Here is a 25945-nt window from a genome sequence, read left to right on the forward strand (position 1 = left end):
TTTGCACAGCAAAGGAAACCATAAACAAGACAAAAAGACAGCCCTCAGTAAGGGAGACAATATTTGCAAATGAAGCAACTGACAAAGGATTAGTCTCCAAAATTTACAAGCAGCTCATGCAGCTCAATAGCAATAAAACAAACAACCCAAGCCAAAAATGGGCACAAGACCTAAATAGACATTTCTCCAAAGAAGATATACAGATTGCCAACAAACAAATGAAAGAATGCTTAACTTCATTAATCATTAGAGAAATGGAAATCAAAACTCCAATGAGGTATCACCTCATACCAGTCAGAATGGCCATAATCAAAAAATCTATAAACAATAAACGCTGGAGAGGGTGTGGAGAAAAGGGAACCCTCTTGCACTGTTGGTGGGACTGTAAATTGATTCAGCCACTATGAAGAACAGTATGGAGGTTCCTTAAAAAACTAAAAATAGAACTACCATATGACCCAGCAATCCCTGTACTGGCATATACCCTGAGAAAACCATGATTCAGAGTCATGTACGACAATATTCATTGCAGCTCTATTTACAATAGTCAGGACATGGAAGCAACCTAAGTGTCCATCGACAGATGAATGGATAAAGAAGATGTGGCACATATATACAATCGAATATTACTCAGCCATAAAAAGAAACGAAATTGAGTTATTTGTAGTGAGGTGGATGGACCTATAGTGTGTCATACAGGGTGAAGTAAGTCAGAAAGAGGAAAACAAAAACCACATGTTAACACATATATATGGAATCTTAATTTAAAAAAAAAAGCTTCTGAAGAACCTAGGGGCAGGACAGGAATAAAGACGCAGACATAAAGAATGGACTTGAGGACACAGGGAGGGGGAAGGGTAAGCTGGGACGAAGTGAGTGGCATGGACATATATACACTACCAAACGTAAAATAGATAGCTAGTGGGAAGCAGCTGCATAGCACAGGGTGATCAGCTCGGTGCTTTGTGACCACCTAGAGGGGTGGAATAGGGAGGGTGGGAGGGAGATGTAAGAGGGAGGAGATATGGGGATATATGTATATATATAGGTGATTCACTTTGTTATAAAGCAGAATCTAACACACCATTGTAAAGCAATTATACTCCAATAAAGATGTTAAAAGATGTATTACAAATCAACAGTAATAAAGACAGTATGGTTTTGATGAAAGAATAGATAAATTGGATAGCACAGAGAGCTAAAAAACATACCATACACATATAGACACTTGATTTGAAATAAAGGTGACATTGTAGAGCAATGGGAAATTATAGTCTTCAGTGAATGGTGCTGGGTCGACTGGATATCCATGTTGGGAAGAAAAAAATTGAAATATAAGTCCTATCATCTAAGGTGGACTGCAGATCTAAATCTACAACAAAGCAAATAAAGCTTTTAGAAGATAGTGTAAGAGGATATCTTCATAATGCTCAGGTTGCAAAAGACTTCTTACTGCACCAAAAAACACTTAACATCACAGAAAAGATTATTAAATTGGTTTACATTAAAAATAATTTCTGTTCATTATGAGATCCCATCTTTAAGAGAATGAAAAGGCAAACCACAGAGCAGGGGAAAATAGTTACAACATTTATAACTGTCATAGCATTTATAACCAGAATATGTGAAGCACTTTTATAGATCAATAAGGAAAATAAAGACAAATTTTTTAAATGAGCAAAAGACCAGAATACTTCACAAAAGAGGCTATCCAAATTGACAACAAACATATGAAAAGTGGCTTGACCTCATTAGTTATTAGGGAACAGAAAATTACAACTGCAATAAGGTAACACTACATTCACCAAAGTGGCTAAAATTTAAAAGATCAACCATACTAAAGATTGGTGAGTATACGGAGCAGCAGGGCTCTTATTCCCTGCTGTTGACGTGTGAATGGATACATATACTTTGGAAAATGATCAGGCATCATCTACAAACAATGGGCATATGTATACCCTCTATGCAAGGTACTACATGGCTCCTATATACATATCTAATGGAAATGCACATTCGATATGAGTCAAAAGACAGGTAATAGAATTTCATAACAGCATTATTTTGTAATAACTTCAAATGGGAAAATACAATAACCAACATCACTAGAGTGAATAAATTATGGTATATTCCTACAGTAGAATACTAGATATAAAGCAGTAAAAATGAACAGACTATAGCTACATGCTACAGTAAATATATATTACAAAAATCATGCTGAGTAAAAGGAAACCAATACAAAAGAAAATATATTTGTATATACATATGGATATAATGTATATTACTGTACATTAAACATAGGTAAAACTTAGCTACACCCTTTGATTAGGGGTAGAGGGTAATCTTGGAAAGGAGGAAGGGAACAGTGGTTGAGATTGGACATGAAGAGGGCTTCCAAGAAGGTATGTTACCCGTTGGCATGGACATGGATGTCCACTTTGACCTTACTCATGGAGCTAGTGTTTGGTGCATTTCACTGTATATACATTATGCTACACACACACACACACACACACACACACACACACACACACACACAATTAAAAAGAAAAAGGCTGATAAAATTGGCCAAAGATTACATAGATAGGACTCAAGTGCTCATATAATTCCCATATTACTGAGTCACTTCCTTTTAGCTTGCAAATAGAAAATTTCACACACAGGACCTTTCCATTAAAATAATATTTCCTCTTATTATATTCACTAGCTACACAAAAAGCACATGCAAAATGGTTACTATTATTTAAAACAAGAAACTGTACTTACACTATATTGTTTCTTCATATCATTAGTATATTTCATGATTCAGTTAACATATCTTTAAAAGGGATTATAGTATGAATTAATACTGTTTCAAAGCTTCATTTCTAAAAGAAGTCTTTCTTATTTTTGAATCCAAAAGTAATTAGATGTAAGACAAGCACAAATTGGACCCAAAGGAATCAAGTTGTATTTCTACTAATGATTTTGTTTAAACATGTAACACGCCATATTCCAAGAACTCAAATTTTTTATAACGGCCACTTGAGAGCCTTATTTGGGGCTATGTGTGTATGATTTCTGATGGTCTTGCTTGGAAGTGGATTTTTCTAAGAATTTCCTTTATTATCTAATCCTCTGGAATGGAAGGAGGGAACCTGGAACAGTGGATCCAAATTGGGTGGATATTTCCGTGATTCCACAAGCATCATCCTCTGAGGAATGCCCTTTGGAAAAGCACAGATTTCCACCCAACTGTTTATCCAGGCAAACTTCTGATAGTCTTCTCCAAGGTCCAATTTTAATTATGTAAGACAAATATTAACTAAATATTTTGACTTACATAAAACTAGTTTCAAAAAATAGTTTTTAATTCCATAGTCTCCTTCACAACTTATAATGGTGGTGGGTGTTAGGCTGCCCACATTGCATCTTTTGTCCTCCAAAGTTTTCATATAGCATTAAATACAAGAGGAATATAAGGGTATGGGTATAAAATTATAGTTACCCTATACATAACAGGGTAAGATTAAACTTTGACCCCACGCTGCCCTACCTTTCTTCCATCTTGTAACTTGATGTTACATAGTTACTAAAGTTAATACCCTGCTTACTGTAGTCTGAATATAACCGCCTCATTCCTTCACAAATGTGTACAGCTTTCCATGCCTAAAATGCTCTCCCATTTTCTCTCTCCCCACTTAAATGTAGACATTGTTCTGGAACCAGAGTGTAAATTTTGGAACACTTCTTCCCCATTCCTGATGATTCCCAACTAAAAGGAAACTCAGTTCCTTTACTCAGAGCCTCTCTCCACCCCTTTACTCCATCCCCAAGGAGGTAAACATTTGATTTGTAAATACAGGAAGAATAATTGAAGCTATATGGCTCAGTTCCATTCTCCTTCTAGGGAGCTCCCCGACCTATTCAGTGCAACCAGCTATGACATGAATCTTAATGATTATTAGAAAAGCCCAAATTAGCTAAGACTTAAAAACACATCCCTCAATCTGTTGTCTATTAGAAAAGAAGGTGATACTTTGATCTTCATCTTCACTATGTCTCAATTTGTATAACCTAAGAAGAAGGCCTCTTCAGATATCTATGTACATGAATTTCTCTCTCTTCCATAAGAACCTTACTGACTACGCTGGGGCATTGGTGATATTTGTCCTTATTAACATAATACTTATCTGTTTCAGTCAATATTACCTTTTGTTAAGCATGTGTGAATGTCTCTGTGTTCCTAGTTATCATCAGCTAGACTAAATCCTTTCTGAATAGGAAACATGTTTTCTACTTATTTGTATTCTACACAGGATATAAGGCATTCAATCGTATAGGTTGACTGTTTGAAAAAACACGCAATATTCTTCTCCTGGAGACCATATGCAGTACAACTGATCACAGCATTGTAGAGTCAACTTTTTTATTTAATAGGGATGAGTAATCAAGTATCCTTAATAATGACAAAATGACACGTGGATTATTCCCCTCTAAATATATCTTTATAAAATGTATTGCATGCTTTCCAGCCTTAATAAATGTCATATGCCAAACTGTATTTACCTTTCTTCATTGGCACAGTGTTACTAACATGATCAGCTATGTTATTAGAGATAGTATAGGATAGAGAGTTACTATTCAGTTGATCAAAATGAAGAAAACTTACCCAACGTGGCCTAAGGAAACAACACTGAGGGGAGACAAGTTTGGAGCTACAAAAATAGTCCTTATCATAAAATTCCAAAGGGCCAAGAGAGAACAAACAAGAAGTAGCTACCAGCAGCTAAGGGATTCAGAACTAGAATCAGGAGTAAGAGTGGGTCTAGTAGACTGGCTTAGAACTAGTTGGACAGGGTAAGAGAGCACTGGAGCTTCTCATTTAGCGTGATATTCATTTCCTACCTCTGGAAATGTGCATGTGTATTAAAGAACTTACAGGGCGGTTAGCATCTATTCCAGTTTGCAACATTAGAAAGTTTTATCTGGTGTCGTTTCTTTTCTGGTAAGACTGAACTGACCTAGAATGATGTGAATGGGGTGAAACCAAAAGTGATCATTAATGTGGAAAAAGAATCTGCAGGGCTTACAGTTACTGAGTGTGTAAGGATGAAGGAGAAGAGTCAAAATTACACCAAAATACCAGTCTAACAGTTGAACATTTCAAGAAAGAAATGATGAATTTTGTTCTAAACAGCATGGATGATGGAAAAAAATGAAAGACTTCTGAATTTCATGATAAGGACTTCCTTGCATCTCCTATCAGTTACTGAATGCTACCTTAAAAATAAGCACTGTTTTAAGATAAATAGTAAAATTCCTTTCCTTCGTCTTGGTAGACACCTGAGTGTGTTACAACTTAATAGCTGGATGGCTTGTTATCATCCTCCTTTTACTGAGCCTACCCTCTACTTCATTATGTCTCCATATTCATTTAACATGTGATTCTTATAAATTTTAACAGTTGAAAAACAAACAGCTGGCTGAACTCTCTACTTCAGTGTTTTGGATACTTTGCTTCTTGGTAAGTGATCAGTATTTTGATACTGCTATAGTAATAACAGGAAATGATCTGTTAAAATCTGGATCTCCAGCTATAGATGAATGCCAGGGTACAGAGGAGAGCTAGTCTCAGAATAAAGTCTATATAAACAGTTGGGGGAGTTATTTCTAGGACCACAGGGAGAGAATCGTAATTTGCTCTCGACACCGGAAAAGCAAATACATAGTGGAAAAACATCTTATGGTTACCACTGAACTGCATCAGTGGAAAGCTTACAGCCACAAATGCAGTAATTAAAACAACTGAGCTGGAAAATACTAGAGCTTCACTTATACATGATGTGAATGAAATACCATTTCCTGAAATACCAATTCACTCAGAAAAAGATTTCATAAGCAGACAGAATACCTTTAAGTTGGTGTAACTGTAATTTTGCTTATGTTGGCAAAAGAGTCAATTGATTCTTTTAACCAGAAAGGACAGGAGAAGACAAACAATGGTGGCAGGATTAGCCATAGAAAAAAGGGAGGATACTTTCACATAAAACTGAAACACAGACTAGTTAGTATTACTAAAAAATAATTTCAACTTTTCGTACAAAATTGCCATGGGTTATAAACATTTTCTTAGCTTTAGAGTGGGGGGGAGTTGTAATTAATTAGCCTTAAGATATGTCCTGTTAATAGAATAAATCATTATCATGGATAATTAATAAACTAATCCCTGAGGCTTTTTCCTTTGTTGTCTTCCTCTCTCTAACGCTTACCAGACACCATTGCACAGAAGCAGGCCCAACTAAATGGCAGATCATGAAGCACAGAGAGCTTCCTTGTAGATGGCTGGTAAACAGCCTTGTACAGCAAACACTTCCAAACACCATACTCTAGGGAGTCATAGTAGAAGTGGGGAAAGTCAAAACAATGTAGGCAAAAGATTAACTTGGTTTAAAAGCTCCACAAAGCAAAAATGTCTCCAAATAACCACAACTACAAAGTATTATTTTCCCTAGTGCTTTAACATATTTTGCAACTTTTATCATTTTTAAAAGGTAATTGAACCAAGAATTCAATTAAAAATGACATATAATAAGCCAACATTTTATTAAGAATTTAAAGTGAAATTTTCTAAAACACTAGAAACATCAAATATTTGCATTTGAGTTATAAAACTTTATACTCATAAAAATTTATACTGTAGTGTATTAATCTGTACTAAACTAGTAGTCATAATGGCTAAAAGAACAGAAGGCATGGTGTCTAAAATTACTTTTCAAGATTGGTCTGTGTTTTAACTGTTGGAACCTTTCAAACGAGAGCAAATGTACGAAACATCCCTGGATTCCTAACACACAAATCATCTGTTTCAAATTAATTGTTGTTATTCATGCAAAAACAATTATAGTTTGGATTCGAGAATAGGCTTAAAAGTGAATAACTAGCTGATATTACAAATAGTCTTTCTTTCTAAAATTCCACCTCCTCCACGATGCCTTCTTTTAGCTTCACCCCTAACTTCTGAATAGGAAGTAACTCTCTCTTTTCCATCCACCAGTTAGAGATCTTACCAGTCTAATTTCTGATTTGGTTATCGGAGACCTATTATTTCCCCTAGTAGACTATAAGCAACTGGAAAGCAAAGGCTGTATCAGATTTACTTTGGTTTCCTTATTATGTCTAATTCAACATTCAATATCTATTAGTCTTTTTAGAGTTGGGTATTTACTAGCCTTCAGCGAACTGCTGTATTTTAAAATTCCACAGTTTTATACAGTTCCTTGTGACAGTATTTCCTCAGGTAATAAGCTGATTTTTAAAGTGTCTAATACTTCAATTACATGTATAATTTAAATATTTAAATCTTATAATTGCAGTTTGATCAATACTCAAAAAGTCTACTGATTACAGATGAATCCGTGAATTTGCTGTCATTGTTTTATTAACTGTTAAAATGGCTTTTCAATGTTAGTTTTTTACTCTCAGATCCTATACAGTAAGAAATATAACTATGTCAAATCTAGCCTCTTTGGGTGATTCCTATGTGAAACAGGTAGAATAAGCTATTTTTAAATCAGCTTTATTAAGGTATGATTGACATGCAATAAACTGCACATATGTATGATCTGATAAATTTTGGCATATGTATATAGCTGTGAAACCAGTACCACAGTCAGGACAATGAACATTTCTGTCATCCCCCCAAATAATTCATGCCTTCTTGCTTCTGTCTGCTCCCCATCCTATGCAACCACTAATATGCTTTCTATCACTTGATGAGTTTGTACTTTCTAGAATTTTTTTTAAAAAATAGAATCATACACTATATACTCTTTTTTGTGGTTTCTTTCTTTCAACATAATTATCTTGTAAATGTATCCATATTGTTGCATGTATTAACTGTTCATTTATTTTTATCGCTGAGTAGTATCCTATTATATGGATTTACCACAATTGGTTTATACCTTCTCCTGTTGATCAACATTTGCATTGTTTCCAATGTTTAGGTACTACAAATAAAGCTGCTATGAACATTCATGTGCAAGTCTTTGTATGGACATACGCTTTCTTTTCTCTTGGGTAAATACCCATACACAGGTATATGTTTAACTTTTTAAGAAATTACCAAATTGTTTTCCAAAGTGGTTATACACTAATTACATCCTCATCAGTAGTCTGACATGAGGTCCATTTCCTCCATATTTTTGCTAACACGTGCAATTGTCTTTTTTTTTTTTTTAACATCTTTATTGGAGTATAATTGTTTTACAATGGTGGGTTAGTTTCTGCTGTATCACAAAGTGACTCAGCTAAACATATACATATATCCCCATATCCCTTCCCTCTTGCGTCTCCCTCCCACCCCTCTAGGTGGACACAAAGCACTGAGCTGAGCTCCCTGTGCTATGCGGCCGCTTCCCACTAGCTATCTGTTTTACGTTTGGTAGTGTATATATGTCCATGCCACTCTCTCACTTCGTCCCAGCTTTCCCTTCCCCCTCCCCATTGTCATTTTAACCACAGTCATTCTAGTGGCTGAGAAATGGTATCTCATTATGATTTTAATTTGCATTTCACTAACATCCAATGAAGGTGAGCATCGTTTCATATGCTTATTTGCCAATCATATGTCTTCGTTGATGACATGATTGCTTAAATCTTTTGCTCACTTTAATGGGATGGTTTGTCTTCTTCCTGTTAAGTGATAAGAAGAGTTCTTTATATATTCTAGATACAAATCTTTTGTTGGCTATATAATTTGCTCTTTCAAAAGAGAAATGAAACTGCTTCAGATAATTATGTGTTGTTAATGTAATACATGGTCTATCAGAACTTCAGATAATCCTTAAAATAAGGGGAAGCATTACCTCCATAATCCTGGGCTACCAAGTTTTCCCACGCCTAATGAGGTGCTCAGCGGGCTTATGAAAAACAGGGAAAGGGAGTAGAACTAGAAAACATACTGATTTTCCCAACATTCTTCTTAATTCTTCCTTATTTTAGTCTTTTTCACAAACTATTAATAGTAGGAAATAACAGACTGGATCAGGTAAATGATAATTAGTCCTCCTCCTTTTTTCTTTTAAGCAAATTTTTTAAAAAGCAGCTAGCAAGGAGTAACATTATTACTAATAAAACGTCCTGTACTTTTTATTAGATGTCTCTGCCTCTTAGACTAAGACCCTGTTGTTCACATGAATGTTTTCCTTAACAGACTAACGCAGAACATCAATACAGTGCCAAGTATATATTGCTATTCTTATTTTCTTGATTCTCTCCTTTTCTTTTAATTCCTATCCATCTGTTTTTCTTCTACCCTTCCCAGCATCTGACATCTATGCTTGGGAGTAATTCACTGATATCAAATGAGTTTTGGTTACAGACTTTTTGGTGATCATACAGTCACTTACCATGCTTCTTACTTTAAAGACAACAGAATGAAAATGACAAACTCTTTGTGGAACTCAGAAAAAAGAGCTGAGATTCTGCTGAGTGAAAAAAATGAAACCTTCATTTTTTATAGCATCCATGTAAATTAGTACTCTGCCAGAATAAATCAAACACACAATTATTTCCTTAACTTTGCTAATTTAAGACTTCAGTCTACCCAGTAATGCAAGAACTTCTGAGGAATCCTTCCCAAACAAGAGCCAATATGGGGTGGGAATTCCCTGGCAGTCCAGTGGTTAGGACTCGATGCGCTCACTGCCAAGGGCCTGGGTTCGATCCCTGGTTGGAGAAGTAAGATCCCACAAGCCATGAGGCACAACCACAGAAAGAAAAATAAAGAGCCAATATGGAGAAGCTCTGTCTCCCCCAAAGTAAGGATATGGGGTAGCAGGTGGTACCGGGGGAGATATACAGAATCAAATCGACTCATGTTAAACCATGGAAAGAAAACTCATTTAAGGGACTTTAAAATATTTTTATATGTAAAGAACTATTTCATATATTTTTAAAATTTTCGTGAGCTACATTATCCCTTAGGGAATGCTTCAGTGTCAGACACAAATTTGAAACTAACTATTCTATAAACAGCATTAGAATTAGGATAAACAGCAGATTATACTGGCAATTGCTGACATAATATCAGGATATAGACAACCCTAGGGTTAAAAATATTGCATGGGAGTACAATAATTATGACACAATTACATTCCCCAAATCAGAATGGTTCTCATCACACACTGAATGCTAAGCTTATTTTGACACAGTTTTTTAAAAGGCCTAGTATTAATAGAAGAAGCTTCTTCTGAACAGAAAAAAATAATAATTCTGGCCTGTTAAAGATAGTATCTATTGGTAAAACATAGTTTTGTTCCCAAACATGCAGTAAATCATTACTGTAATTCATGATCACTATATGAAATAATTACCTAGTTAGTAAAAAATTGTATATATCTTAAAAATTTTCAGTTCAACTGGTTTTCTTTTGATATAAGGAAAAATTTAGTGATTGGCTCAAATTCATTTTAATAATTATAAAATATGTGAGCTTTATTATATGTTAAAGAAAATAAACATAGTATGACCCAAAAGTTATTTATTAAAGTTACAATAAAATACTTTACAATGTATAAAAAATTGCAAAATAATTGATCCATTTTTCAATAAAGATACCAGATTTAATATTTACTGACAAGATAAAGATATGTTTAATGACTTTTGTTTTATTTCAAGGTCACCTTATTGAGCGATACATCATGAAATCAATAGTGGTACATCTAGGAAATTTACCAATGGAGCTCTCTTCCACGGGTGTGTATATTTTAATTTGTCTCATGTGGGTATCTCTTCCATTCTGATGATTGGCTAGAACAGCAATCTGTATCATGAATGTGCGAGTTGGCTTCTTATGATTATCAGTTAAAGGAACGTGAATCCAGCCACTTGGTTCCACCAATTCAAGTTGCTGTCAAGAAAGGAAAAGTCAGATTATGTTTTCACCCAATGAATATAATTTATTATAATGAATGTATTCTAAAGTTGACTTATAATTAACATTTTTCTCACTGACAGCATGACAATATAATAAACATTATCAATATTGGGTACTTTTACCATGGTCCATTTTTACAGTTGCTAAGCACTTTACATGTACCATCCTTGTAGACAAAATAAAAATAGAATTATTTGCAATCTTAGTATTTGTAGAAACGTGTATAAGATTTAGACATGTATAAATGTATAGGGCCAATGAAAAACCATGCTGATACAGGTAAGAAAAGACTAAATGCTTAGCACATAATGCTTCTGGTATATTTTATTTCAAGAACCATGTCTAATATATCCAAACTCACATACCAATAAATCAGATTCTTTATAAACTACAAGAATATTAACAAAAGAAAATCAGTCATTGCACAAGTATCAGACAAAGCTTTTTTTCTTGGAAAATAGTAAGTGATTTATCTATCTGAATGACAATCTAAACCTAAAATCTAGGTTTAAATGTTTTTCAAAAAGAAATGCCAGATAAACTTTAAAACATTTTTCATTTTATTGGGACTTCCCTGGTGGCGCAGTTGTTAAGAATCTGCCTGCCAATGCAGGGGACATGGGTTCGAGCCCTGGTCCGGGAAGATCACATACGCCGCGGAGCAACTAAGCCCGTGCACCACAACTACTGAGCCTGCACTCTAGAGCCCGTGAGCCATAACTACTGAGCCCATGTGCCACAACTACTGAAGCCCACGCGCCTAGAGCCTGCACTCCACAAGAGAAGCCACCGCAACGAGAAACCCGCACACCGCAACGAACAGTAAGCCCCTGCTTGCCGTAGCTACAGAAAGCCCGTGTGCAGCAACGAAGACCCAACAAAGCCAAAAATTAATTAATTTAAAAAAATTTTTTTCATTTTATTTTAACCAAGAGTTCAAACTGTCCTTCCTTAACAAGGGAAGCAAAATTATAAGTAAAAAAATAAACCTAAATTTCTAAAATTTTCCCTAAAGTTATGAAATAGTTTTTAAAAGATAAATACTGATTTTTAACTTGTCCTAAATATTGGACACAGATGAAAAATATGCATTACAGAAAACACAGGTTTATCTCATCAACCCAGCCCAATGGCAATGAATATCAAAGAAACTAAATCCGGATTCCATGAGTTACTCTAGAAAAACAAGAGACAAGAGACAGAGAAATGGAATACTAAAAAAGGTAGTTATTTTTAAGAAGGAATAATTTCCTCCTTTTAATTACAAAATATAAGAATAAATGAATCTCTACCCTTTATGGTACTGTCAGTCAGTGGCTTTTTATAAACTTCTATTAGCACTAACAAAATAGTTGAGTCAGAGACCAGATATATCTGGTTTCTATCACTAACCTTTTAATCATTCAGGCAATAAATAGTTACTGAGTACTTAAAATGTTCAAGGTATCATTGTAAGTATAGTTAGGCATACAAAACATAAATTAGGCCTGTTTCACACCTAAAGAGTGCTTAGAGGCAGACAAACAGCCTCTGGTTTCATTCAGCTTCTTCATGTGTAAAGTAAAGGGATTGGACAAGTTTTCATGCAATGTCCTTTTCAGCTCTGACATTCAATGATTCTAAATAAAAGAAGAAAGATGTGGTAGGCAGAATAATAGGCCCCCAGAGATGTCCATGTTCCTCCCCAATTCCCCTGAATACATTAACTTACAATGGCAAAGGGACTTTGCAGATGTTATTAAGTTAAAGATTTGGGGATGGGACGATTATCCTAGATTACCTGGGTGGGCCCAATGTAATCACAGGGTCATTATAAGAGAGACAGTAAAGGAGACGTGATGATGGAAGCAAAGGCTGAGTGATGCAACCACAAGTCAAGGAATGTGGGCATCCTCTAAAAGCTGGAAAAAGCAAGGAACAGTTCTCCCTTAGGAGCTCCTAAAAAGAATGCACCTTGCTAACACCTTGATTTTCATCCATTGGACCCATTTTGGACTTCTGACCTTCAGAATTGTAAGATAATAATTGTGTGTTCTTTTCAGCCACTATATGTACAGTAATGTTTTGTAGCAACAACAGGAGACTATTATAATAGATACACACAGGAGTTCAGAGGAGGGGGAAAGCAGCTCTGGTTGGGATAATCTATTCTCTAGGTAAATGTACAATAATGAATCTCAGCAATGACCAAAAAGTAAAACTAAAATTCTACTCAACTCCTTACTAATAGAATGTTTTTGACAAATTCAGCCACTATTTCTGATAGACTCAATGTTATTTTCAGAGTATTTTTAAAGTGCTTCACTGTACTGGAAGTTATACTAAGATTTTACAGCATATGATTTGGGGCATGATATGTACAGAATTGTAAATGTAGTAAATTATTCAATAAATACTATCAGTAAACTAGTTCTTTAGAACATAAAAAGTTTACTGATCTCAGTTGCTAAATGTACATTACAAAGTATGTGTAGCTGTTAACATCTCTCAAATGGCTTCACAATCAACTACATTGCCCGAAAGTCATAACACCAACTTATGTGTCTACTTCAGTTCTATTGTGCTCTGTTTAAAATTCTCAGTCAACTCTAAAAAGTTATTATTCTGATACTGACATATTTTAACTTATTCATGGATTTAAAAAAATTCAAGTACACATGGTAGATATATTTTCAATGCTTTTTATAACAGTTTGATTAAAAGGTTAATATATTTTAAGAAAAATTTATTTACATTATTTTTTATATTTTTAAACAGAAAATTAATGAAAGGTAAAATTTTGCCAATTTAACTTTCTTTTTTTCCCCCCATATCTGATCTGGATCTCAATAAATAAAATTTTCATCACCATTAAAATGTAAATTTTTCTATATTCCTCCTTGTTCTTTCTTTTTTCTTTTTCTTTTCTTTTTTTTTTTTTTTTTTTTGCAGTACGCAGGCCTCTCACTGTTGTGGCCTCTTCTGTTGCGGAGCACAGGCTCCAGGAGCACAGGCTCCGGAAGCGCAGGCTCAGCGGCCATGGCTCACGGGCCCAGCCGCTCCGCAGCACGTGGGATCCTCCCAGCCTGGGGCACGAACCCATGTCCCCTGCATCAGCAGGCGGACTCTCAACCACTGCACCACCAGGGAAGCCCCCTCCTTATTCTTTCTTTTTACCATCTCTCTTTTGGCTCTTTCCTCCATATACTCCCTCGCTTAACATTTTTTTATTGGCATGTCTACTAAATACCAAAAATTCTGCTAACTATAGATGTAGGATAGGGGTTGGCAAACTTTTTCTATAAAGGACCAGACAGCAAACATTACAGGTGGTGTGGACCATGTGGTCTCTATCATGACTACTCAACTCTGCCTTTGCAAAGTGACGGTTATAGACAATATGAAAGTAAATGGGTGTGATTATGTTTGAGTAACACTTTACTTACAAAAGTAGGACACAGGCTCGATTTGGCCCACGGGCTGCAGTTGCTGATCCCTGACATAGAGAATAGTTATTGATAGAGTCCATCAGAAGGAGACATAATTTCAGAAAGGAGACATAATTTCGTAAGACAGATAAGCTATCTCAGTCAGGGTGGAGTCAGGAGACACACAGGGTATTTTAAGAGAGAATTCCCTAAGGAGGAATCAAGTTGCTAACTAGAGAAATGAAGAGGCCAAGGAGAATACTAAGGTATCATGGAGGGAACAAGTACCAGAAGTGCAGTTCTAAGGTTGGGGAACAAAGCAAAAAGACAAATTAAGACTGAGAAGTTCATGAGAGGCATTGGAACTTAGATCTCTATGAGGGAGCTGCTGGGCTGGTGCTGGGTTTCTGGAGGAAGGGCCCTGTGGGGCTGGCATACAGACCTCGAGGAGGGGGTGCCAACTGGCTAGCAGTGCTGGTTTTTCAGATGTGTGGCTGCAGGAGTTGGTACAGTCAGCCCTCCATATCTGCAGATGCAGAACCTCTGGATATGCAAGGCCCACTGAGCTGTGCCATTTTATAGATGGGACTTGAGCATCCTTGCATTTTGGTACTCATGAGGTACCATGAGAGTCAGAGAAACTGCATACTGGACTCAAGCCTTGCTAGAATTAGGACCTGCTGCTGTGAAGAAACATTGCTGCGATGATGGGAAGCAAACAGAGTTCAAACAGAAAGAAGCAAGTCCCCTTTTCCTCTTCCTGTCTTGCAATTTCCCTCTAAGGTCCCCTTTTGCCAGAGCCTAACAGATATTCAAGGACTCCACGCACACATTCCTTTATCAAATCCTTATTGAACACCTATTATGCGCCAAACTATGTTCTAGGGACTGAAAATATAGTGGTAAACAAGACAGCGGATCACACCTGAAAAAACTACTCAGAGTAGTACAAACAGATATAACTTAAACATGACAATAAGACTTCAAGAAAGAAGACACAATAAAAATCCTAGCAGTGAGGAAGAAACCACAAACCAAAAAACAACCAAACACACACAGTTAACCACACACACAGTTAACCAAAAACAATAAATTAATTTTTATAAAATAAAATGTAAATGCCAACAATAATTCCTCAAGGAGAATGCTAATGATAATAACAGTAAACTCTTATATAGCACATATTATGTGCCAGGTCTAAGAGCACTAAGTAAATTAATCTATTTAATCCTAGCAATGAGGCAGGTAATATTATTATGCTGATGTGACAAATGGAACAACTGAGATACAGAAAGTTTAAATAACTTCACCAAGGTCACACAGCTGGCAAGTGGCAGAGGTGTGATTCAAACAAGCAGTGAGATTCCAGAGTCTATGCTTTTAAACACTAATGTAATGTTTACATAATATAATTTAATAATAATAATTTTGTCCAAAATCCTATATTATACCAAAAAAATAAAATAAAAGAAATATGGGCAAGAGAAAATTGGCCACTATCTCCTCACCATAACAAAGTTCCCTTTATGTCATATACGTAACTATACATATACACATATAACATTAAAAGAACTACAAAAGGGAACAATAAGAGAATTAAAAGTAGGGTGCTGATTTCAAAATCTAGAGATTTCCTCTACAGAAAGGGAAAAAAGGAAATAATATTATATAAGGACATGGCAGGATGACATATAGACAGCATAAAATAAGATGATAAAAGATGCATGTACCAAATACCACCTTAAAAAAACTCAGATTCTCTTGATGATATTATGCTAGTGAAATAAGCCAGTGGCAAAAGAACAAATACTGTATGATTCCACTCAGATGAGGTACCTAGAGGAAACAAATTCAGAGACAGAAAGTAGAATGTCAGCTGCCAGAGGCTGGGGGAGGAGGAAATGGGGAGTTAGTGTTTAATAGATATGGAGTTTCAGTTTGAGAAGATAAAAAAGTTCTGGAGGTGGATGGTGGTGACACCTGCACAACATTGTGAATATGCTAAATATCACAGAACTATACACTTTAAAATGATTAAAACAGTAAATTTTGTTATGTATATTTACCACGATAAAAAATGCACACACATAAAAACTCAGGTTCTTTCTTAGAGTCAAAAAAAACCCCAAATCATGTGGAGACATTGGAGCCTTAAAGCACTGCTGGTAGAAATGTATAGTGGTTCAGCCACTTTAGAAAACTGTCTTGCAGTTCCTCAAATGATTAAATGCAGTTACCATATGATCCAGCAATCCCACCCTTAGGTTTATATCCAAGAAATGACAACATATGTCCACACAAAAATGTGTACACAGATGTTTGTAACAGCATTATTCATAATAGCCCAAAGATGGAAAAAAACCCAAATGTCTAGCAACTCATAAATGGATAAACAAGTTGGGGTATATGCATACAATACAAATAGTACTGTATTTGGCAATAAAAGGAAATGAAGCACTGATGTATGCAGAACATTGATAAACCCTGAAAATAAGTGAAATAAGCCAGTCATAAAGGACCACGTTCTATATGATTCTATTATATGAATGTCCAAAGTAGGTAAATCCATAGAGACAGAAAGTGGATTGGTAGTTGCTTAGGGCTGAGTCCTGGGGGGCAGGATGGGAAGTGACTACTAATCAGTACAGGGTTTCTTTTGGGGGGTGATAAAAATGTATACATCTTAAATCAGTGAATTGTATGGTATGTGAATTATATCTCATTAAAGCTGTTACTTAAAAAAAACCTCAAAATCTAAGTAACTACATATTATCTTAAAAAGACAAACCTGCGTGTTAACACAGTGATTAAGAAATAGTCTAAATACAAGCAGATGGTAAAAATACATTTGACAGATGAAACCAAAAAGAAAGCAGAGATAGAAATATTAATTTTTTCTGGAAAAAAAGGGTGGGGTAAGAAGAGTTAAAATGTGAAAAAGAAAAATGGGGATGAAGAATAGGGCTGATAATTCCAGATACTAACATCTAGTATAAAGCTATATTAAATAAATGGTATGGTACTGCATTTCACATTGCAGGTGTATCAGAATACATTTGGCTGCAAGTAACATAAAAATCTAACTCAACGAGGCTTAAATGATGAGGACATTTATCACCTCACACAGTTCAAATACCTGAGTTAACACAGTCACAGGAGAGGTTAATTCAGAAGCTCAAAAATGCTATCTAGGACCAAGGTGCTATCTTCCTTTTGTTCTTCCAATGTGGGTGAGCTAGCATTGTCTCAAACTTAAATTTCTCCTAGACTTCTTCTCCAGAGGAAGAAATCAAGTACTGTTCCCCTCTTGGTTCCCTTTTTTAAGAACAAGCACATCTTCCCTGAAGCTCTTATTAAATATCCATCCCTAAGTCAATCAGGAGAGGAGTGGAATCACCATGATTGGTTTGGCTCAATTAGGATTCACTTCCAAGGGCTGGGGAAGGTGGCAGAACATGGCTACTTTCTGCAGGGTAGAGAGACGAATAAAACTGGAGTTCCAACAGGAGAAGGTTAGGGAGAATGGATATTGAGTAGAAAACTAACATGTACAGTGAAGGATGGATTGATCAAAATACAGCACTGTAACACTGGATGATTAAATGAAAAGTTTAGATATTAACTTTATATCAAACACAAAGTAAATTCTTAAATATTTAATTTTAATACTATAAAAATTAATAATCACAACAACAAACTTACAAGAGTATTAGAAAAAATATACAGGAACATGTTTATAATCTTTTGGTAGGGTTCACCTTCCAAAGCAATTCAAAAACCCAAATATGATGAAAAAAAAAAAAAACCAGACGACCACATGAACATCAAAAATATCTACAAGACTAAAAGAAAATAAAAATACAAATAGCAGGGCTTCCCTGGTGGCGCAGTGGTTGAGAGTCCGCCTGCCGATGCAGGGGACGTGGGTTCGTGCCCCGGTCCGGGAAGATTCCACATACCGCCGAGCGGCTGGGCCCGTGAGCCATGGCCGCTGAGCCTGCGCGTCCGGAGCCTGTGCTCCGCAACGGGAGAGGCCACAACAGTGAGAGGCCCGTGTACCGCAAAAAAAAAAAAAAAAAATACAAATACAAATAGCAAGGTGAGAAAAAACACTTGTAAATTTCACAATGAAGAACTAATATCTCAGTAATAATATAAGAAAAAATCAACACTAATAGAGAAATAGACATACACCACACACACGCCATTCACAAAAAGAAAAGAGAAATGCAACGGACCAGACACAAGGAGATTGTTCAATCTCACTAATAATTAAAGATACTCCATCTATCTATCTATCTACCTATCTATAAAATGTCTATCAGATTAGCAAAGATTAAAGTAATTATAAACACTAAGTATTGTGAGGGGAATGTATACTCTCACAGACTGATCTGGAAATTCAATAGGTATAATAATCTTTTTGAAAAGTAATTTGGTAACTCCACTTCTGAAACTACAGGGAAATACTTAAGACAGGGCACAGAGATGCTAGGTATAATAACATTCCTTGGAAACAAGTTAAATAGCCACCAGGAGAAGGGTGGTTGTGGTGACCAGCCCCTAGGATGATCACTGGTAATTCACGGCCTTGCGTAGTCCCTCCTACAATGAATCAGGGCTGACTTTGTACAACAGATAGAATATGTCAGAAGTGACTACCTGCAGATAGGTCACAACAGGCACTGCAGCTTCTGCCTGCATCTGTTGGATCATTCTTTCTGTGAGAAGCCAGCTACCATGACAAGAAGAAGTCCCATGGAGAGGCCCATGTAGAAAGAAACCAAGGCCTCAGCCAGCAATTAGCACCAACCTGCCAGCCATATGAGTGAACCACTTTAGAAGTGGATCCTCCAGTCCCAGTCAGCCTAGCTGACATACGACTACCACTGCATGAAAGACTCCAAGAGAGAAATGCCCAGCCAAGCTCTTTCCAAATTCCTGAACAGAAACCATGCGATTATGAGTGATTACTATTGTTTAACAACACTAAGTTTTTAGTGTGATTTGTTATGCAGCAATAGTAAAACAGTGACTAATTATGGTACATCCATACCCTGGAATATCTGATAGCAATTCAAAATGATGTATCTCTTCATATGTTTGCAATTATTTACAGCTACCTCTGGTTAGTTTTAAAGAGCAAAGTGCTAAATAACATGTATTGCATGATCTTATATATATGATTTTTTGTATGGATACAAAAGTCTGAAAGGATATTCACCAAAATATAAATAGGAAATATCTATAATGGTGAGAATATGGATCATTCTCATTTTATTAAGTTTATGTCTTATCTATGCTTTTCTCAATAAACGTATTTACCTTATTAAAAAATCTGTTTGTAATTTGGTGGTGGCTGGGAGAGGAACTCAAAAGAGGAATAGGTTCAGAAAGTTTCAGTACCTGATTTTAACACGTCATTGACGGTATTCCATTCCTCCAGTAACAGAATCCTCCTTCTTGGTGATTGCAATATCCACAGAGACGATCCATTTAATGATCCAGGTTCTCCTCTTCAGCTTCTTCATTTCCAATAATTTTTATCTTCACTCCACTTCAGTTATCCCTCCCCCACCATCATGCTCTATATTGGATTATGGGCAGTAGCTGCAAGATCGCTGACATTTTGACTTCAAGCATCCCCATCTCTATAGCCCAAGTCACCAGCTTTCTCAAGTGACTCCACTGCCATAGCATCAACCCTAGCCAAACAGCCAGACTACTGATTCCATCTACTTTTTTACTGTTCGTTAACCCATTCAGTATCTTCAGTTCCCATTTTTCCTCAGTGATACCCCACAATTCGTTATGATAATCAATCCCTTTATATACTGAAATCCAATGTTCCTCCCTTACTGTTTCATACTTTTCTGAGGGAGAACACAACAATCCTGGTTAAACCTAACTCTCTTCCTGTTCAATGCCTATTGGAGAAAAACAATCAACATGCTGAGTGGTTCTCATTTTAAATTTAAGACAAGTATCTATGCAAGTAAGTATGTAGCACCATGCAAAATTCTTACTATATTCCTTTAGAAAATTTGCTTTCACTGTCTCTGGGATAGCTGTTTCTGAGCTTCTCCTCAAATCCTAACACCTGCTCTAATCTTCTCTCTCTGAGGTGATATCTGATTTCACTAAGAAAATAGAAGCAATGAGAGAAAAAAACTACCATCTTCCCACCAGCTGTTACACTGTAGTTGAATTGCCCCTGCATCTTTGTGAGAACGGTTCTTCCATTTGCTCAACAGATCCCACCCTCTCTTTCCCAGCCAAAGACTCTACTCCCACCGTAGTCACTACCTCTCCAAATCATTTTCTCTTGTCTCCTGGATCACTGTCAACAGCATTACAAACGTGGCATATCTGTCATCTTAAACATTAAAAACAAAACCCTTTCTTAATCCTATGTCCTCTTCCACATACTGCCCCAATTCTATTTCTTTTCACAGTAAAACTCCTTTAAAAGTTTAAAAATTTTTTCACCTCCTAGTTATCTTCAACCCACTCCGATCTAAATTTTGTCCACACACTGAATCCAATCTTGTCAAAGTCGCCAGTGACCCCCCCCACCTTGCCAAATCAGTTCTCTCAGAAGAATTCTTTGATATATTTTATTATTAAATTCTAGATTTCACCTAACTATATGCTTGACCATGATTTATTTATATTTTAAATTTTAAGGCTTTTAAAGCTTTATATAACATCATCATTTAAACATTGTTTTGTACACAAAATATATAACATGGTTTATTAAACACAGCAAGAGAATTTGTAAGTGCCAGAGAAAATAACTGGTAATTCAGTAAAGATAGATAAATTTAAGGTTTAATAAAGTTAAGACTTATTAAAACTCAGCTAAAAAGGGTACTTGAAATTATGTGCTTAAAAATACATCTACCTGAGTGAGCTTGGAAGTGGATCTTCCCCAGTTGAGCCTGTGATGAGACTGCAGCCCCGGACAACAGCTTGATTGCAACCTTGCAAGGTCCTGAGCAGAGGATGCGGCTAAGCTATGCCTAGACTCTTGACTCACAGAAACTGTGAGATAATAAATACATGTTGTGTTAAGCCACTAGGTTTGTGGTAATTTTCTTACACAGAAATAGAAAACATTCGTTTTTTTTATTTGCAAGGGTAGCAAATAAATAATAAATATTGAAAATTTTATATAAGACTGGTGAAAATTCTGCATTAAAAACACTGCTTTACAGGTGTTTACAACTAACCCAAACAGCTATAATAAGCTGAGCCAATTCTTAGTGTTAGTTTGAAATAAATATTTCTTCAACATTTCCTTTCACTTCATTTCATTACTTGACCATGATCTTGTTTGGTCAATTTAATTAGTTACTTATAAAATGTATGTTTTAGGGGCAGCCTATATAGTAGGTATTCCACCTAGTGGCAGGACAAGCCATGCAAGGGCCCACAACATCAGCACTGCTGCCAGCCCAAAGCCCACCAAGTCACTTCTGAATAGGAGCTACTACCTTTCCTCAACATTCCTTCCTTGATATCAGCTGCTATCAGTGAAAACTGTATATAAATACAATCCATTAGTGTTTCTCTATGAAGCGATCTCTCCACCTGGCTCCAGGATCTTCTGCTTCCTATCAGCAACCTCTAAGTCACAACTCTACTCTGGCTTTGATTTATTTAAGGGTGTCCTCTAAGGATATATATCCTCTAAGGATATATATAAGCATTAACTCCACCATAAACAAAGCTTACCTTTAAAAAAAAGTCATTTGTTAATAAAAATAACATCAAATATTAAATACAAAGCTGTTCACATGTCCCTTCCTATTGCTAATCACATATCCCTGGAAAATAAATGGAATAAAGAACAATGACTTGAAAGTTGTTTCAAGAAAGTTGCCCTCTGCTCTCCACTCTCACTACCTTCTGCTCTTTCATTAACCATAGTTGTGACTTGATGAAATTCTATAGAACCTCAATGTGAGAACTGTTACCACAAGAAGCAGCAGATCCTGGCATTTTAACCATCCTTTCACTCAGGAAGGAACAGAACCAGTTAACAGCAATCATGACCTACTTGTAGCAAAAGAAAGTCTAATATGATCCAACAAGAAACTTCAGAAGTTCCAAATGTGTTACAAGTAAGGATACCACAAAGGCAGCTTAACAAGAAAGACAGAATCCAACTCAAAGAGCTCACTATGGAAAGCAAGCTCTTTTACCCTAGTGAAGAAGGGACCACCTCAGAAGGTCACTTTGAGGTCAAAATCAGTCACTCTATTACAGAGGGTCAAGATATTAATTCTGGACTTGTAAGTCTGAAAAAGTTTCTATGTAGAGAAATTTCCTCCAGAAAGAGTTCCTGGAGAGTTCAGATTACATAGTTTAACTGGTCTTAAAGTTACCTGTTTTTAAAAAAAAGAGAGACATAACAAAAAGACAAGACCTAGAGAGAGTGTTCTAATCTACATGAACAATTTGAAGTCAATGTCAATTAAAAACAATAATTTCATCAAAAGCCCAAAATGGTAAAGAAATGTTAAGAAGAAATTGCAGAAAATCTTTGGAGGACAACAACAACAAGTTAACCAGACTTAACTATCATTAGAAAGAAAAACAGATAAGATAAATACATGCTAGGGATGTAATGTACAACATGACAACCATAGCTAACACTGCTGTATGATACCTAGGAAAGTTGTTAAGAGAGTAGGTCTAAGAGTTCTCATCACAAGGAGAATCTTTTTTTCTTCTTTTCACCATCTATCAATACATGACATGATGGATGTTAACTAAACCTATGGTGGTAATCATTTCACAATATAAGTAAATCAAACCATCATGCTGTACACCTTAAACTTATACAGTGATGTGTGTCAATTATTTCTCAATAAAACTGGAAAAAATAATAATGTCCCTTTAAGACAAAGAAAAGAAAAATAGCTAATATAAACAAATACATGCACACATAATAAAATTATGATTCAGTTTTGTAAAAAGAGGGAGAAAAGACTTATCTAAGTAATGAATAATTAAGAAATGATAGCAATAGATAAAAATATGTAGTGCAGTGAAAAGGACATAAGACCAGATGTCAAAAGAAGACCAAGATTTGAATTTCTTGTCTACTCTTGAGTTTAAGCAAATTACTTCTCCTTGGTAAACCTTTACTTCTCCATCTATCAGGCTGAATCATGAAATCGTCATTTTTGTAGATCATAAATAAGATTAGGATAAATTTTATTCCCACATAATTTTTATGCTTTCTTCATAAGAATGCTGTAAGGTAATAAGATAATATAAATTTAATTGCTGCTAAATCCACAAGGTCCTTTTCACTTCAAACTTTCTTACCCTTTCTATATAATTTGATGCATCCTCTTTATTGAAATGTTCTCTTCTTGTGGCCTCTGTGATTTCACATTCTTCTGATATTCCTCCTACCTTTCTCATCTCTTCTTTGTCTTTCTGGAGACTCCTCTCTCTCTTCCTTAAGTGTTGCATTCCTCACAGTTCTGACCTAAAACTAGTCTCACAATACAGAGTTTAATCTACACAACTGTCCGATACGATTGTATCCAGACCCCTGACTTCAGGTACCTTAAATGGCTATATGCTGATGATTCAAAATTTTATATTCTCTCTTTTAAGAGGTAACTTTTAAAGGTTCTAGAACAAAGGATAACATTATCTACAGAAGGCAAGGCAAGGCAAGGCAAGGCAAGGCAAGGCAAGGCAAGGCAAGGTAGAAAGATTCCACGATAGAAGCCACACCAGAGAGGTCTGGACTTTAAGTATATCTCTTTTAAATCCAAGAGAATGAAGTAGTTTGAAGCAGTGTTCCTACTGAGAGTAACTACAGGTAAAAATTTTTAAATCATCACTTTAGAGTTATCAGAGAGCCGCTAAAACAAAGAGGACTAGAGGATGCCAGGTTCTGGTGAGGAGGGAACCTCAGAGAGGTTGCTGGTCTTTCTGTACCCACTTTAACCCTGGGGGCATCTGTTGATTCTAGGATGGGGTAAGATGCTGCAAATCATGGTTTTGCCCAGATAGAGGGTTGCTTCTTGAAGTCAGAGAAACATGCAGAGCTATGACTAGTGGTCTTTCAGAAAAAAATTAATTAGAGACTTCAAGAGCTTTAAGCACATGGCCTCTTTTCCCCTCAAAATATTTGCCACATTGTGAAGTTGTCTGGAATGGGAGGCTGAAGGGATAATCAAGGGGTCTCTCAGAAGAAGAGCGGAGTTTCTGGCAATCTCTCAGGGGTGAGGAAACAAGTCTGAGAGTCTTGAACTTGCCCACTGAACACACCAGGCCCCTAAATGACAGCCTTGAGTGGCCATGACATAGGGGTATTACAGAACAGAGGTAGATGGAACCTTACCAAAGCTGCAGTACAGCTGCAAGTCAACTCAACTTGGAGGCTGAGAGAGTAAAGCTTCTCAACCCATCTGCCTAGCTCTGGAAAATCGGGCTCTCTAGAAAAAGAAAACAGCATCTAGAGTGGCACTGTCCTATAGAAAAAGTGTGTGGGTCACAAATGTGAGCCATATATATAGTTTTAAATTTTCTAATAGCTACATTTTAAAAGGCACAAAGAGCACAAATTAATTTTATATTTAGAGTATCCAGAATATCACTTCAACATGTGATCAATATAAAAAGTTACTGAGCTATTTTACATCCTTTTTTTTTTGTACCAAGTCTCAAAAATCCAGCATTTTACACTTATACCACATCTCAATTAAGATTAGCCAAAAGCCACATGCAGCTAGTGGATACTCTACTGAACAGCACAGATCTATAGTCTAGTCTAGCAATCAATCAAAAATTACTATTATTAACAGAGTTAAGAAATAAGAGGGAAAGATGAATAAATGAAATAATTTCATCTGAGAATTGGAATATACTTTTTAAATGGAAATGGTAGAGCTGAAAATATCTGCAATTAGAAATTTGTCCGATTGAACAGATCATATATATCAGAAGACAGTCAACAAATTCCTTGAAAAATATAATTTATCAAGGCTAACAAAAAGGAAAAATAGAAAATATGAATAGAACTATATCTATTAAGGAAACTGCCTCATAATTTAAAATCCATCACAAAACTCCAGGTCCAGATGGCATTACCATTCAATTCTTCCAAATATTTAAAGAAATGATATCAATTCTGCACAAATGCTTAGAGAATAGAAAAGGGAGAGACATTTAAAAAATGTTTTTACGAGGCCAGAATACTTTGTTTCCAATAGTTGGAAAGTATATTATAAGAAAGAAAAATTACAGACTAATCTTTCTCATGAAACACAAATGAAAAAATCTAGAACAAAATACTAGCAAATCAAATCAAACCAGGTGGAGTTTAGTCCAGGTATGCAAAGTTGGATTATCATTTAAAAATTAATCAATGTAATTGACTTTATTAGTAGAAAAAAAGGAGAAAAATCATATGATCATCTTGTTAGACACAAAAGAGGCATCTGACAAATTCAATACCCATTTATGATCTTAAAACTTTTAGCAAATAGGAACAGAATACAATCTCCCTAATATGAAAAAGAGCATCTTTCAAACAAACAACCTATAGTACTCATCGTATACAATGGAGAAATATTGAAAACTTTCATAAAGA

General features: G+C 35.8%; 1 protein-coding gene across 3 annotated transcripts in view; it reads right to left on the bottom strand.

Annotated features, from left to right (window-relative positions):
* ANAPC10 (anaphase promoting complex subunit 10) overlaps positions 1–25945 on the bottom strand; it is a 105166-nt gene that overhangs the window by 22217 nt on the left and 57004 nt on the right. Inside the window, exon 5 of one of the 3 annotated variants that reach the window (XM_059067378.2) lies at positions 10627–10888. The exons of the other annotated variants lie outside the window; for them this stretch is intronic. Within the exon in view, the coding sequence (XP_058923361.1) occupies positions 10658–10888 (231 nt within the window). The 3' untranslated portion in view covers positions 10627–10657. Of the gene's footprint in view, positions 1–10626; positions 10889–25945 lie in introns of those variants that run through there. 3 annotated transcript variants of the gene reach the window in all.

The sequence above is a fragment of the Kogia breviceps genome, chromosome 6 (assembly GCF_026419965.1).
Source record: "Kogia breviceps isolate mKogBre1 chromosome 6, mKogBre1 haplotype 1, whole genome shotgun sequence".
Lineage (NCBI taxonomy): Eukaryota > Metazoa > Chordata > Mammalia > Artiodactyla > Physeteridae > Kogia > Kogia breviceps.